Genomic DNA, 17,219 nt, shown 5'->3' with positions numbered 1-17,219 from the left:
TTCGCTGCAGGAAAACCGACAGCTCATAAAATTCTCATAACCTTGTATGGCCACAAACACTGGTGCTTTGGCATCATGGAAAATATTTTTATTTTGTTTCTCTTTTGGGGGAAAGAGGGGGACGAGGGGAACAAGTGGCATCGAATATATTTTGGGTAAGAAAGTGGGAACAGTGTAGACTGGAGTATCTGTGTCAGAGTGAGTGGACAGTAAAGAAAAATGAAGGTAAACATGTCTAATAAGGTGAAGGACAAACAGACAGTAAAGATGTCAATGATCATGATGGTGTTCTTTCACAGAGGGCAGCTGTGGTCACCAGCTAGATTTATTTGTTTGCATTCTTACTCTGGGAAGCTTGCAGTGATTGCATTTGCAGGTTAGCAGACAGATCTTAGTGAAACAGTTTGCATCTCTGGCCCATTTTGTTGCTGTTTTTTTGTGTATTTTTCCTTTTCTTGTAGATAAATGACCAAACATTAAACATGATGTTTTATTAATACAGTATACATTATATGGCCAAACATATCTGGACCCCTCTGTTTCCTGTACCTTTGGTCGGTTGCTGTTTTTCATGGTTTGGACTAGGCCCTTTAGTTCCAGTTAGGAAAAATCTTTATTCATTATCATTGTACCTGGGGATTTTGGGGCGCTAGGTGCAGTTGCCCACATTGCTCACCTGGTAATCCTTGGTTCTGTGATGGCAACAGTGGAAGATCTGAGGGGGGATTTTTCCTTTCAAGACTGACTCAAGACCACACATCTGTAGGAAAAAGATCTCATACGTCCCACCAACAAACAAACTACAAATGAGCACAGTAAGGTCCAACCTTTAAGTTTCAAACATAGCACACCCACATAGTTTTAATGTTGAGTCATTTTATTGTAAAAGTAGGTCCACAAGTTGTATAGTTTTAGGTAGTAAAGTACCTCTAAAAGCATAGACAGCCAGAAGTGATAAGACATGGAAGGAGATTTTGATCAAACATACTTAGGTATTATATCCTGCATGAGACAGTTACCAGACAGTTACCTGTCTTAAAACACTCAATATATTATCAAAGAAAATAAAAACACTAATTACATACATTCAGTATGAATATTTTAGAAACATTTGACACATTTTTTACACTATATGAAATTATTATTGCCACCTTTTAGCCATGATCTCACGAAGACGTGCATGATGAGTTGGTCCTGTGCATTAAAAAATGGGAATGTCACTGTTTTCATTTTGGTTGTAAACTGATATCAGGGAATGTAAAAGAACTCAAACAATAAATATTTAGATTTTATTAAGTTAGAAATTACAATACGATGCTGTTTCACTGAAACACTAGCTGGCTGAATGCAGTACAGCATTACTATTCAGTTACAAATTCAGTTGGGCCAGGTTTTAAAACCAGGAAATGTAGATGGGCCAGACATTTTCAGCAGCCTATTTAAAACCTTTTTTTTTAAGTTTTTGGTAATGAGAAATTTTAAACAAATGCAAATGAATGTAGTAAAAAATAGCAGGCTACTAAAAGCTACTAAAAAGCTACTAAGCGTGGTCGGAACTCACATGAGGAAATGTTGATTTGTGAAAGCTGATTGGCGGTGTCGCTACATCCGTAAACATCCTGCCCGATCGGTACTGCACATGTGCAACTCTCAACAGAGATGAGAAGGAAGCGAGATGGCTCACTACTTCAATACACTATATATCTTTAGTTTACTTGTTTTGTCATATATCAGATTTATGTATGTTGGGCACTCGGCGGTTGCTTCTGGGCTGGATGTGGCCCGCGGGCCGCCAGTTGAATAGTATATCACAGCAGGGATTTGCCAAAGAGCTATTGCGCTAAAGATGTAACTTGCTGAAAGAAGTGTATAATAAAGTGGACCAGTTTCCAGGATTTTAAGACTAGACTCAAGTAACAGTCAGTGGAAACATTTTTGGCTGTTTAAAACTCTTCATCTTTGTTAGTGTTCTAACAACCATCTTATAAATCCTCTCGCGATAAAGCAGGACAGCTGACCTGGGACCAGGTACAGTGGTGTAAGTGACATGTTCACTGGGAGGAGGGGTTGTGCTCCAGCCGAGCCACCATGGTAGACACCAGCTTCTCCAGTTTCTCAGCCCTCATCCTGCCCGTCTCCAGGACTTCTTCGTGGCTGGCCTTCTCCTGGCTGTCGTACTCCATCACTGACTTGTTGGTGATCAGCGACAGGGCGAAGCAACGCATCCTGGCGTGGTGGGCAACGATTACCTCGTGGACAGTGCTCATCCCTGCAGCAAAGGCAAAGAGGAGGTGAGAAGTTATACTGCTAAGATCTCTGCATGTTATTCAGGTGTTGGTCAGTGTCCCTGTAAGTTATCATTACATTAAAAACCAGAAATCTATCTTCCCTATCTTTAACCCCTATTATAAATAATAATAATAATAATAATAATTACTTTTCACTATAATCAGACATTACAAGTTACAAGAGAGTGTGTGAATTTGTTAAATACAGTATATTTATATCTACACCTATCTATATATAAAGAGAGATGTATGCATGTATATGTGCATATATGTATATTTATATATGTGTATTTATGTATGTATATATGTGTATGTATAAGTATATATGTATGTATATGTTATATGTATACGTATGTGTATATATATGTATGTCTATATATATTCATTATAATCAGACATTACAAGTTACGAAAGAGCATGTGAATTTGTTACAGTATATATACAGATATCTATATATAGATATCTATATATATCTATATCTATCTACAGTATATATATAGATATATATGTATGTATGTGTATATATGTGTGTATATATATAAATATATGTATATGTGCATATATGTACAGTATATGTCCATATTTATATATACGTATATGTGTATATCATATATATGTATGTGTATATGTGTATATATGTATATGTGTGTTTATATGTATGTCTATATATGTATATATATTTTGTATGTATATATGTATCTATATATGTGTATGTATGTGTATATATGTATATGTGTGTATATATGTGTATTTTGTTTCTTTTTTTGTGTATATGTATGTATATAAATATGTATATGTATATTTTTTTCTTTTTTTTTACTTGCAATTTAAATGAACTTTGTTACACACATATTTTTAATTTATGTTAGGCAACAGGGTACTTTTTCTTTCGTTTTCCCAAAAAGCCTCAGCACTGGGGTTGCATTACAAAAACTTCCTGTGACTCACATCTTCCTATGTGTAGTCAGTAGGATTGATTTAGACCTTGTGTGTACGTGTGTTTGTGTATTTGTGTGTGTGTGCTCTTCTACTTCTGTCTTGGTGATGACCTGAATGTACACCTTGAGATTAAGGACATTTTTAAAGTCTTGGTTTTAGGGATAAGATTAAAATTAGGTTAAGGTGAGTGTTAGGGTAAGGGGTTTAGTTTTGGTAGTTGAGGTTAGGGTCTAGGGAATGTCAGTGAAGGTCCTCACAAGTATAGAAGTACAAGTGTGCGTGCGTGGGAGGGGTACTTGACACTCACCAACAGCATCAGCGCCTAGACTGCGCAGCATGCGACACTCAGCGATGGTTTCGAAGCAGGGACCTCCCAGGACGCAATATACTCCCTCCTGCAGGAAGTTGCTGTAGCCCAGCTCTGATGCCACATCATGTGCCAGCTGCTGCAGCTTGCGGTCGTAGGCGTCAGACATGCTGGGGAAGCGGACGCCAAACCTGAAGAGAGGAGGACAGTAACTCAAGTTTGGCCAACCGTTGGAATTAGTGATGGGAAGTTCGGCTCTTTTCAGATAGCCGGCTTTTTTGGCCCAGCTCCCAAAGAAGAGCCGGCTCTTTCGACTCCTGAACGGCTCTTAATTTAGGATTTTTTGTAGGCCTTTATTTTACCATAACTTTGCAAAAATTAATGGTTTGTGTGTTGAAAACCCTTTCATGTGCAGTGTTTTTATGAGAATCCTTATAATTGCCTAATTTTGTGCATTTATTCTGTAACCCTAATCCTAACTAACCCTAACCCTAACTTGCAGTGGACTCCACTGCAAGTTAACGACACTGAGTGGCGCACTGCTCCACTTCTCAGCACCCCCCTCTCTGTTTTTACATAATGGTATGATCCCATATCCTCACATCTGATTGGCCGCGATGCCATTGCTGACCAATCAAAACAAAGTTCTGCCTTGAGCAGAGCTCAGGCTGAGCACTGAGGTAAACAGCGAAAGGAAAAAAACTCTTCTGATTCACCACAAAGCATCGGCTCTTAGAGCCGCATCTTTTGCGCATGACACATCACTAGTTGGGATCTACACAGCTGTAGCAGCATCAACTACTGTAGGCAACTCGTCCAAATTATAGGTCAGCAGGTCCCTCCTGAAGTTCATGGATGAAAGAAAACATAGTATATAAGTTTCCTACATTGATGCTCTGGCATTACACGGAGTTCTGCTCTGAAGCTAGAAGTCACGTTAAAGTTAAAATGCATCTGGCTTCCAGCCATCGAGAATAATAGTTGCTATTGTTGACACTCACATCACATCCCGGGCTGAAGTGTGGCAGTTTTGTGTTAGAGACTGGAAAAATGCTAATAAAATACAGACTAAAATATGGCGGGGGAGGGGAATCTGGATAGAGCTGAGCCATCTGAACAGTGAATGAGTCACGACAAAATGAGACTTTATTGATGATGATGATTTTATGATGAAAATGGCCTCTTTCAGTTGATGGCAAATTGTTTTTAAAATGTACATTTTGAAATCTTTTGGCCAAATATTGAGAAAAACATTTGAAAATATGTTTATGAACCGACCATTTAATGTGCTAAAACTCCCACTTGAAAGACTGTGAGTAGTCTCTGCTTCAGTAAGGAGTTTGAGTGTTACATAATGGTCTACTGCTGTTGAGCTGTTGAACTAATAATGTAAAATATTAACCATAAGCAGCTTCAAAACAAAAACAATGTTAACAGTACCTGCTCTCACAAAAAACATCCATCCCTCCTTCTCTTCTACCTACCTCTCATCATTTGGTCCAGTCAGCGGGTTGACTCCAGCAAACCCTGGCATGTTGATGTGGTCCTTGATGATCATGATGTCTCCCACGTTGTAGTTCTGGTTGAGGCCTCCAGCTGCGTTGGTCAGGATCACCGTCTCCACACCAATCAGCTTGAAGACACGCATGGGTAGCGTGATCTGGAGAACACAAGGTAATGTCAAACACACACAATAATAATATTAGAAATATCATGAAAAAGGACTACTAATGTTACGGATGTAATCGTGGAAGATATAAGAAACATGTGCATGCAAGTTGCACAAACCCGACTTGAAACTATGATAAAATAAGGACACGGAAATGCAAATTTGTGTTCCTTGAAATGTTTTTTGAGGTGAGCTTGTTTTCAGTTGTTTTCACTGAAAAGCATCTCAGACTTGTGTCCAAGGAGCTCTTCCTACAAGTGTAGCTTGTTTCTTTGGCCATGAACCTGTTGCATGATCAAACCTGTTTCAGTTTGTGTGTATGTTTATTGTCTGACATCTCACAACAAAAACCCTTCATGGCAGGCACAAGCACAGGTTTACTCCTCTACATTTATTTGACAGCTATAGTTACTAGTTACATTTCAAATTAAGATTTTACATTAAAACAAACAAACTAAACTAGAATCTAGTTTGGCCCCATTGTCATGTCTCAGATGTCTATGAGTTGTTGATGGGACTTTTCCCCTCTACATTTTTCAGATTTAAATAACTGTTCAGATCCGAAAGAAATAAAATTATCCAATATTTCATTAAAAATCATAGATTAGAGAAAACTCCAAAATATTTATATAATAATATATACAAATTTGTGCAGCAGAAATTAGTTTTTTCTTCTTTCCTACCCCATTAATCATCTCATGACCCGTCATGGGCCCGACCCCTAGGTTGGGACTAAACTTCCAAACTTCACTACATAATGAAATATAATATATACGATAATATAATAATATATAATTCGCAGAACAAGTACTTTTACTTTTGATACTTTAAGTACATTTTAATTATAAGATTTCTGTACAAGTAAGATTTTAAATGAATGCCTTTCACTTGTAGTGGAGTACTTATACATGGTGGTATTGGTACAGATTCAGTAAAAGATCTGAGCACTTCTTCCACCTCTGCTAGCCTTTAACAGCGTTTTTAATCTCTACTCACCTTTTGGATGGAGTAACCCTCGTACAGGTGGAATCTGCCCTGCATGCAAACACACGGCTTCCCTTTTAGTGTTCCAAACACCAGCTGGCCAGCATGACCATGCACTACAACACACACAAACAGTTAGCCACCCAGTGCATTTACTTAGAGCCCACAAACATGCACACACGCATACATTAACAGCTGCAGGTTGTACGTACCCGTGCTCTGGGGGAAGTTGGGAATGTCACTGTATTTGAAGACCTCTGGGTCCTTGAGGATCTCAGCCAGCCCCCCCAGACCTGAACCGCACACGATTCCCACAGTTGGCCGCACCTTTGTTCTGGACAGCAGCCAATCAGCTGTGGCCTGACAATCCTCATAACTGTCACTGAGAGAGGCAGAAAAATAAAGATCAGTCACATGGGTATTTAAACTCTAAACTTGCGTCAGCAAAGTTTCTTTTCTCTAATGTTTAAACACACTACATGGCCAAAAGTATGTGGACACCAAAACAAAGTATGTGGATGCTGGAACATTACATCCATATGTGACCGCCGAACATCTCATTTCAAAACCATGGGCGTTAACCTGCTGCTGTAACTGGCTGCAGGGATTCGCTCCATTCAGCCACAAGAGCATTGGTGAGGTCCAACACTGATGTGGGGCGATAAGGCTTAGCTTGCAGGTGGTGTTTTAATTCATCTCTAACGCGTGGGATGGATTTGATTTATTATGATCATATTTATTATTCATAACCAAAGATAACACCAACGCTTTGTGCTCAACATGTAGGCTACTGAACTTCACCTTCTGATGAAACAATAATAATTTTGAGAGACATAAAGCTCTTTGTAAGATGGTGTGACTCACTGTAAATGCAGTGATGTCCTCATTTCACCTCTCTGCACAATCATGCTGCATTCAGTTACCAGGAAATGGCCAGGAATATCTGACTTAACAAGGAGTTTGGGAGGTGGGGCATCCTGTAGAGTCACTGAACTGAAATTCTGAACTTTCCTGGCTTTGAGTAATATTTACACAAACACACAAGTGCACACACACACAAACACACGCACAAGTTGTTAAAAAAAGTGGCTTTATTGCGGAAACGGTCGTGTTTATGTGATAAAGCAAGGGTCCTTAGCACACCTTGAGGAGAAATACAGTAAGCACAATGCCAGCATCGCAGGTTGTCCCGCGGCATTCTTAAAAAAAAAAAAAAAAAAAAGGATAATTTTGTGGCTCACGTGCGGAAAGCCATAATGTGGCCTGCCTGCTGTGTGCCAGACTTTACCCGCAGGCGGTTATTCAGAGTGCGACACACCAAATAAAGTCAGATACCGGCCCTAATATTTTGCTTGCTGGGTCACTGGCAGAACGGAAACCACACAGTCCGGCCACTCATTGAAGAAACACAGCCTCAGTGTGTGGTCGCGGGGGAAAATACGCAGCTTCTTCTGCGAGTGAGAAGGCTTCTTCACCCAGTAAGTAGTTGGGTGTGTAGAAGTGACGTCACGGCAGCGGTGAAGTTCAGAGCCAGTATGTGCCAAGTAATGGGAAATGGTAAAAAAGAAAGTAAAAGCAATATTCGTCTGACGACTTGCGCTTTTCTAGTCTTTCCGACTACTCAAAGCGCTTCACACTGCATATCACATTCACACACCGATGGCAGGTGCCAACTGCTGATCACACACACACCGAAGGTACAGCCCTCGGGAGCAATTTTGGGGTTCAGTGTCTTGCCCAAGGACACTTCGACAAGTGGGCTGAGGGGGGGGGGGGGGTCGAACCGCCGCCCTTTCGATTGGTGGACGACCCGCTCCACTGGGCCACAGCCGCCCAAAGTGAGGTTTTTCCTATCATCGCTGATCAAACCGAGGCTAATTCCGCGCTTTATTGCGTTACAGAAGAGCGCGTAACCAGAGACATAGTCTCTTCTGCCAGGTCCATGAAAAATTAATTTAACTGCGTAGTATCCTCAGGAGCGTGGCATCCCGAGCAGGAAGACACGCACTTCTCAGCCCGTTTTTAATTATCAGTTTAATCAGTTTTTATCAGTTTCTCTGGGAATTTGGGGAACATGTAGCTACATGTGAGGGTATTTTATCAAAGTATTACAGCCTCCATATGCAATTTACCTTGTGCAATGAGCGATGGTGAATTTAAAACCGAAGTCACCAACAGCGCAGCAAAAGAAGCCTATAAGTCTCTATGGAAATATTATACAATTATAACGATATAACTTAGGCTACGTAAATGTGATCACACCAGAGGTTTTTAGTCGCAGACATGCTTAATAATATTCTAGAAATTGTTTATTTACTCACCCAGACACACGCGCGGGCATGGATAACATGATGAAACAGATGCAGAGTCGGCAGGTTTGTTCCGTGTTAAATTGAGTCTAACAGGGTTGTCAGGGTTTACAGATGGAGGTACCGTTTTTAGGTTTACACCCCCACCCCTCCACAATAAGGCTGCCACAACCCTTACACGTCACAGCCTGGCAGAGGCTGTGATTGGTCGAAGATCGGGTACACTTCTTTGAGCTCGTAGTCCTAGCAACCAATGATGCGTTCAGGAGCTCCCCCCCAAAAAGTCATACATCAAGAATATGTCTATACGGAAATTATGACAATAATAAACACAAGGTAAGTTTTTTTTTTAAAGGCAGGGACTGTTATCTAAATGTAAACAAAATAGTTCCACATAGCCAAAATAGAAACATTGTGGAATTAAAAATTAGTAGGCCTATTAATAATAATAATAAACTTTATTTATAGAGCACTTATCAAAACAAAGTACAAAGTACAAAGTGCTTCACAGAGAGAGAAATAAAATACCATAGTGAATGATAAAATACATAAATCAACAGCTCAGGTGAGATCAGGACAAGCTTTCCCATCAAATTGCGTTTTGAGAAGAGACTTAAACGAAGACACTGACTCAGACAAGCTAATTTCTTCTTTCTTGTTCACAGCCAGTCTTCCAAACTCGCTATTGTTTCCATTGTGTGAGGGCTCCGATGGTATAACCAAAGGGATGCCCTGTGAAATGCGCAGCTTGCCACATTTGCAACACGTCGCGCAGTATTGCCTTATATTATGCTATCATCACATGAACCAATCTTAGCTAGCTGGCCTACATGTAGGCAGTCTGCTGAGGGAGCATGATGATGGAAATGTCAAGCAACCATTTCCTACATAATTCATTTAATGTAAAGTAGGCCCATTTTCTCAGAAGCACCTTTTTTTAAAAGTTGGAAGCAGGCTAATAACTAACTAAAAACGAGTATTTCAGTCAATGATAAATTCACAGTATATTGTATCTGTGCATAGTTTTGTGAATGAGTTTCATCTTTAACATAATGTTAAACAGAGAGTGCTTTTCTGTAGGGGTCTAACCTCAAAAGCTCCAGTTCAGAGTGCACTGAAGAGTCCGGTGATCAAGTACAATACTTTGAATAGCTATAGTGAAATAAGGGATGGTAAGGCAAGAAAATGTGTCCATGAAATCCTATATGACATTCTGCAATTGTTCTGTATTGTAGTGCATATTTATACATACAAAACTGCATATAGCTTTCTCAGGTCTAATTCCTGAGCTTCACCAGGAAGCATTGAGTCAAGTCACTGTCAGCATCACCTCCATGAAAATTCAACTGGCTACAATAAAATGTAGGAATCGAAATGATTAGAATTGATGAACCGGCAAAGTATATATAAGGTACTTGCTATTTTAAATAGTAGTTCTACCATCAGACACATCAGACAGGTACATATGAGGGTGGTAATGGCTGAGTGTGAGAGAGTTACTATAAAAGGCCATGCCTGTAAGAGTGGGATAAAGAGAGAGATATGCCGTGGTCAATGGTGTTCTTTACAATTCTAAATTGTACTGATGTCTATAAAGTGTCTTTGTGACACATGCTTTGTTAACGCGCTACAGAAATATAATGGAATTGGATTGAAAAGAATGATAGCATTTTGCCTCGCACTGTCTTTATATTATTGTCTCTGGAAATTTCATAGACAGAAATGTTTATTATGGAAATCCAGACATTCTGTGATATTCATTTATGGAGATATGAGTACAATCAAAACTTGGTTTTGGATGATACAGAGAAGTATATTAAATTTCCAGTGGCTCAAATTTGCAAAATCTACTTTTAAATCTTTACTTTACATAATTTTCACAATATCAGCTCATAATCATCTGAGTTTGAATATTGTGGTTTTCACTTTTTTGGTTTAAAAAATGTTTGTTTGAATGCTTTACATAGCTTCTGTCATAAACAAGTAATTAATTAAATTAATTGTGCTATGTTGAAACGGTGTCATCACCACACAGGTACACGTATTTTACAATCAAATTGATAGATGGCAATGTGAAGCTTAAAATGAGCTTGAAGAAGGTTAGAGCAACAGTCCCTCAAAAGGTCTGTGCATGTCCCTGATCAACTGTAGAAGTTCCGACAGTACTGGAAGGCAGCACTGCATTTATCAAAATGTGGTGTTGTTGCTTTCCCTGCAATGACCAGACAAAAAGCGAAACAGAAAAAAAATCTGTTTGACCATAAATCACGTGATTAACTGGTCATTCCTCTTTTTCCAGAAAAAGTGTGTGTACAGAATTACACATAGAACACATTTCCACAACTGTTAAATAGGCCTATCAAAGTATTACCTCAAGGGAAAAAGAACAATCACTCAAGCGACTATCAAGTTTTAGGGCAAATCACTCTTCCACACAACAAATTATGAGCCATCATTCATATATCTGTTGTTAAAATCTCCCTCTGCCTGAAAGGAGGACACTGTTGATATTCATGACAGGAAAAAAACTAAACAACAAAATTTAAGGTTGCAGGTGTTGAAGTAGTTGGTTCGGTTTAGACATCTGGTTTAATAAAGCTGCCTAACATGTTACAGCACTACTCAGCAAAAAACTGAATCCTAGAGTGGAAAGTCCCATTGTCTGTGAGAGCCAACAGTACAGCGACGCCTACAAGACATACCAGACATTAACCCTACCATCACCTACAGTAGACATGCAATTATTCCACTCCACAACACCAAAATGCTGGATGGAATACTAAAAAACATTGGTGGAAGAAGTTCTCAGATTTCTTACTTAAAACAAAAGTATTTTTTTACTAACAAAAGTATTAGCATCAAAATATACTCAAAGAACCAAAAGTAAAAGTACTCATTATGGAGAATGGCCCATTTCAGAATAATGTTGGATTAAAAATATTGATGCATTAATGTGTACATCACTTTAATGATGCATCTGGTAAAGGAGGGGCTAAATGTTGTGGAGTAGAAAAGTAGCAGAAAATGGAAACACTCAATAATAATAATAATAATAATAATAATAATAATAATAATAATAATAATAATAATGAACAATAATTGCATGTGGGACTCCATGTGAAAGCAGGCACATTGTAGGAAGTGGTGCTAGAAAAAGGCTACGTTAAAAACATATGTTTTTAAGTGCCGTTTAAAAATTTCAACAGAGCCTGCCTCTCTAATATCTTTAGGTACACTGTTCCACAGTTTTGGAGCATAGCTGAAAAAATCTGCATCTCCAATTTTCTTTTTGGAGGGGTTTTAAGTAATTAAAAAGCCAGCAGTAGTGGATCTAAGGGCTCGTAAAAGCACACTAAACAACAGGGAATCTGTGATGTAGGCTGGTCCTAAGCCATTGAGAGTTCTGCACACATTTAGAAGGACTTTAAAATCTATTCTTAAAGCTACAGGGAACCAGTGCAGTGAAGCTAAGACTGGAGTGATATGTTCTCTCTTCTTTGTTTTTGTAAGTTTGTTAACAACAGCAGTTTTGAAGGCCTCAGGGAAAGCTCCAGTTTCCAGGGATGTGTTAATCATTTTCAGGACAGAGTTTCAAATACTATTGAAAACACTCTTAAAGAGTGGAGCAAGAAATGGGTCGAGACAACAGGACAGTTTGCTCAGAGTAACGATCTTACAAAGTTCTGGGGTTGAGATGCTGGCGAATTTGCTCATGGTTGCTTGCCTTTCACAAGGTTGAATGCAAGGTCATAGTTGTAGCAATGCCAGCTCTGATGGTTGTGATTAAATTGTTAAAAAAAGTTGCAAATTCCTCACATGTGGGAGAGGCTTGGCTTTGAAGATCAGGGACAGGATTTAGCAGTCTGTCAATAGTAGAAAACAGTATTCTAGAGTTATTTTAGTTTTCTGTAATGATCTTAGAAAAGTAAGCCCTTCTGGCACTGCACATAGTATTATTATATGTGGCTATGTATTCTTCTGTAAATACTACGGTGGACTTCAAGTCCTGTTCTCCTCCATTTTCTTTCTGTTGCTTTACATGATCTCTTTAGCTCATGGACAGTGTTGTCTATCCGTGGAGATGTTTTATTGCATGACTTCCTTTTAACCTTGAGTGGGGCAACTTTGTTCAGTGTGCTAGTCAGGTTGTTGTTAAAAGCAATAACCATTTCATCTAATGAGCAGCTCATATCACATGGATCAAAAGAACTTACAAGCTCAGAGAACTCATTTTCTGCTCCAGCATCTAGGAATCGTTTCTGAACCAAACACTCATCTGTGATCCCAGCTACAGATAGGACGCTGTCAAAGAACACACAGTAATGATCAGAGACAAGGATATGAGACACTGAAACATTATCCATGGCCAACCCCTTTGACACAACCAAATCGAGGATGTTTTCCATGCTGGAAGGTGGCCTCTGTGACATGTTAAGTAAGTTCGAAGCTTTCGAGTAGCTTCATGAATTCCATAGCCTTGGAGTCATCGCTGTTAATATGAATGTTAAAATCCCCATTTAAAATTATTATCATCATATTTGGTGATAATAAGAGCGGGCAGCTGGGAGAATTCTGGGAGAAAATAGAGATAACTGTTTTGGAGGCCTGTATATTCTTAAAATGAGTACTGCTTGTTCCGCCTTGAGCACAAGGGCAAGATATTCAAAGGATGAAAACTTACCCAGGCCCACCTTTGTACAGCTAAACTGTTTTGAGTAAATGATGTTCCGGTCTGACTGACACCTAGTCTGGCGGACATGCCATGAGAGTCATATTGCTATTCAGGTCTAACCAGGTTTCAGTTAAAAGCATAAAATCTAGTTTATGATGTGTAACAAGATCACCAATTAAAAATGATATATCTCTGTGTGTATGTTTTGTATCATGTTTTATGTTACTCATAGTCTTTCTTATTGACATATTTCATTTGTTTTCTTTTTCTTTCCTGCTTCACCTGCACATTGCACTGCTCTCTGATGAATTAGGTGTAATATACAAAATTGTATTTTTTGTCGTTATTGCAGCTCCATCCTTCAGTTCGTACATGTATTACACATTTGAACCAAGAAATCAAACAGCAGTTTTACATTATTTCCTACATTTTTAAGCCTCAAACTGACCTAGAAGCCATTTCATCACTTGTTTCTGTGGAGGTGTGCATACAGACACAATGCAGCAATTTGGCCTTTTTGTCAAGGAAACAAACTGGGTCATCTTTTTGTGCTGAACCTGATCGTCTGACTATAGGTCTATGCACTGAGCTCATGGCTCTAGGGATGGCAGTTTTGGTTGGTTGGTGGGATGGCCTGTTGATCCATTATTTTGGTCCAGATTGAAATATCTCAACAACTGCTTGATGGATTATAATTAAATGTGTTACAGACATTCATGGTTCCCAGAGGACGAATCTTAATGATTTTGGTGATCCCCTGACGCTTCATCTAGTGCCACCATCAGGTTAAAATGTCCACTTGTTTAACACGTCAGCTGCAGCTGTGCTATCAGGAAACATGCTAAACACTAGCATGTTCCTATAACATCGTAAATGTTAGCATGCTACCACAATAAATGTACATATGTCAATATGAGAATTATATATGATATTTAAGGAATCTAAGTGAGAACCTGAGAGTAACGTTAATTAAACTGTTTTGTCAGCACAAAATACTGCATACATATAACTAAACAGGCCGTATTGTTTGAAAACAAAAACAAATGTCCCGACAGTATTCCAGATGTTACTCCAGAGTTTGCCCGGGGCTCTGCTGTGCTTCTCTGCAGCATTTGAACTCACGCAATCGCATGCGGCATCCTCACCAGTATTCCCATGAGCTTCTCTATCCTTGAATGCTCTCTAACAGGGACCCAGCCTCTTCAGATGGAAATAGTTCCTCAGTGTGCTGCAGGGATTTTGATAGTATCCACCATACTTATGTGTATTGTTGAACATGTAGCCCTCCCGGAAGACGTGTTGCAGCAAGAGGTGAAAAATATGACATAATTTTCTGATTCTGATCATTTGATTCAGTTCAGTACAAATATTTGCAGTCACTGTTTGTTATTGTTTTTTAAACTTAGTCATAGCAACAAGCCATAGCAACACTATTCGTAATACTGTGACGTAAAGTTGCTGCTTCTGACTGTTTCCAGTTCAGTCTGTTGCTGATTTGAACTGTTTTGTTCAGTTCTGTATAAAACTAGGCCCATATAAACCCTGTTTATTAGGTTAATAACTCATCAATAACCCCTCTGCAACAGAATTATTTCACTGTGATTGTTTCTGTGACTTTCATGGTCTTACCTTTTAACCAGGAAGAAACATACTGTTTATCATAGGTGAACAATGGTGCTGTCCATCACCAGTGAGGGGCGCTCCAATGCAACGAGCTGCTGATTCAGTGACTCAGTACTCTTAGTTCAGCTTGAGGATTTGATGTTAAAGGTTATAAACTGAACACCTCTAGTTGCAGCACCAGCCTCTCAAAGGTCTTATGAGCTCTGCACCAACAGCCTGTTATCTGTCAAGATGCTAAAGAAAGCGTTCCTCTTGCCTCTCTCTACCCATTTTGGTCTTTGGTAAAATATATATTTCGTTTCGTTTCCAAATCTGCAAATGTTATATATGTTATGTTATATAATATTAAAGAACAAATTCTGGAAAAAACAAACAAACAAACTGGTTGGAAATGTACTCATGTGATCTTGTAAAAATAAAAACATTATTTTTATTTACAAATCTTCACACACATTTCCAAATCTTGTATCTTATTTTGTGTAGGCATTTGTAATTAGTTATGTGCTGTTATATCATTTGTTGTATGTCGAATCGGACACATACACCATAATTGTGCGTCTCAGAAGAGCAGCTGTCCTGAGAATTTCTGTGAAATTTCAGTAAACATGCATACACACACACACACACACACACACACACACACACAAACAGAAATACACACAGAGGAAGTCCTCCTGCAAATGAAAAAAACTGTCGCCACCTTCTGGCTGATCTCAAATTTACAAGAGCAGCAGGAATAGAGTTTTTTATTTGCTGTTTTCTATTGAGAGCCAGGAGGGCATGTGGAAAACATATCCACATTTCCTTAAGTTATCAGATCCTTGAGCAACATCTGCATGCACAGTCATGTGTGTATTCACATTTTTATTAACAAGTATTAGATTACATTCTTAAGCAGCAATAGACCTAAATTGTTATTTATTGTAAGCAAAAATGAAAGTATAGTAATACATATTGATTACATATACATATTTATTCACTATTACATTTTGGAATAGAAACAGATTTGGGCATTACATTGCTGCTTTTATTTTTTTGCTCAAAACAATGTAATGTTCTATTGTCTTACAAATGATGATGTATGATCTACTGCATTATAGTATGTTCAATGTGGTGAATGAAAGGCTGATGAGTTAATTACAAATTGATGGATAATGAACAGAATGAATGAATGAAACTAAGATACATTCTTGACCAAATGCTGACTTGACATGAGTCTTCGATTGATGGAAAATCGCAGCAGGTCTCTAAACTCTCTCTGACCCTGTGTCAGTGTTTTCACCTAAACTGGGACACCAAGACCAGTACAGGAAGGAAGTGAGACAGCGAGCAAAACAGCAAATAAATATGCAAGAGACGGGATAAAGAGCTGGATAAAAGGCTGCAGCGAGGGAGAAAGAGAGAGTTTCTAAGGATGAATAAAACGGAGGTAAGTCCAACAACACCACCACTGGCATGAGCCAAAAGCACTTACTGACCCTGACACATACAAACACACACACACACACCCCTTCCTTCTTTCCTACCCCATCCTGCGGTACATCTTATTCTGCACAGAGGAAGTAGCAGCGGATTCTTTCTCAGGCCTGAGTTACCGCCATGCAGGTCACATGTTCCCATCAAGAGGTGATGTGGTGTGAGATATCATCTACCCTAACTCTGAGTCAGACACACTCAAACACTCAGTGGAACATGTTGAGGTTTTGAAAGACTGATCGACTCCTCCATTAAGAGATGAGAACATGCCACGCTCATGTCTCATGTCAAGCTCTATGCATGACTGTAGCCACTCATCCCCTCAAAAGAAAGACAATGATCACATAATAACCGCTCTAAAGATACAGTGTATTGTATGCTGAATATTTTTAATAATATGTCAAATCTGTGTTTTTACTGTAGGACATTGGTCAATTTTACTGAAATTATATTGCAACTACTATCATGTTTTACTTAGAAGTTGACGTAAGTATTAACATCAAAAAATACTTAAAAGTACCAAAAGTGAAAGTACTCATTGTGCAGAATGGCCTATTTCAGAATCATCTGTATCATGTCCAGTATATTATATTATTGGATTATAATTCTTGATGCATTAATGTGTGAATCACTTTAATGTTGCAGATGGTAAAGGTGGGCTAGTTGTAATTACCTTATATATTTTATCTGCTGGGTGACTTTCCCCTCGGAAATCAATAAAGTCTTATCTTAACCTATAATAACCTATACTTATAATCTATTTGTTGATTATATTTTGTATTATTAATGTGAACCTGCAAAGTAACTACTAAGTGAAGTTATCAAATCAATTGTAGCAGAGTATAAAGTAGCAGAAAGTGGAAATATTTAAGTATTGTAGTAAATGTACTTAGTTACTTTTCACCACTGAAGAAATGAATACACATATAAAGTCATAAATCCATAACCTAAC

General features: G+C 38.6%; 1 protein-coding gene across 4 annotated transcripts; it reads right to left on the bottom strand.

Annotated features, from left to right (window-relative positions):
* Positions 1–859: 859 nt before the first annotated feature.
* pnp5b (purine nucleoside phosphorylase 5b) lies at positions 860–12,757 on the bottom strand. Of its 4 annotated transcripts, none has more exons than XM_044220777.1 (6): positions 12,711–12,757; positions 6,400–6,569; positions 6,200–6,303; positions 5,019–5,194; positions 3,535–3,725; positions 860–2,269 (listed from the first exon to the last, which is right to left on the bottom strand). In XM_044220777.1, the coding sequence occupies exons 1-6, from the start codon at positions 12,740–12,742 to the stop codon at positions 2,052–2,054; spliced, it is 891 nt and encodes a 296-aa protein (XP_044076712.1). In that variant the 5' UTR covers positions 12,743–12,757; the 3' UTR covers positions 860–2,051. The 4 variants fall into 4 exon arrangements, with proteins under 4 accessions (XP_044076712.1, XP_044076713.1, XP_044076714.1 ...); XM_044220778.1 differs by lacking the exon at positions 12,711–12,757 and adding an exon at positions 8,509–8,665; XM_044220779.1 differs by lacking the exon at positions 12,711–12,757 and adding an exon at positions 8,509–8,655 and having other exon boundaries at positions 6,400–6,563.
* Positions 12,758–17,219: the final 4,462 nt, after the last annotated feature.

The sequence above is a fragment of the Siniperca chuatsi genome, linkage group LG13 (assembly GCF_020085105.1).
Source record: "Siniperca chuatsi isolate FFG_IHB_CAS linkage group LG13, ASM2008510v1, whole genome shotgun sequence".
NCBI lineage: Eukaryota > Metazoa > Chordata > Actinopteri > Centrarchiformes > Sinipercidae > Siniperca > Siniperca chuatsi.
This window is presented reverse-complemented; position numbering and strand designations above follow the sequence as displayed.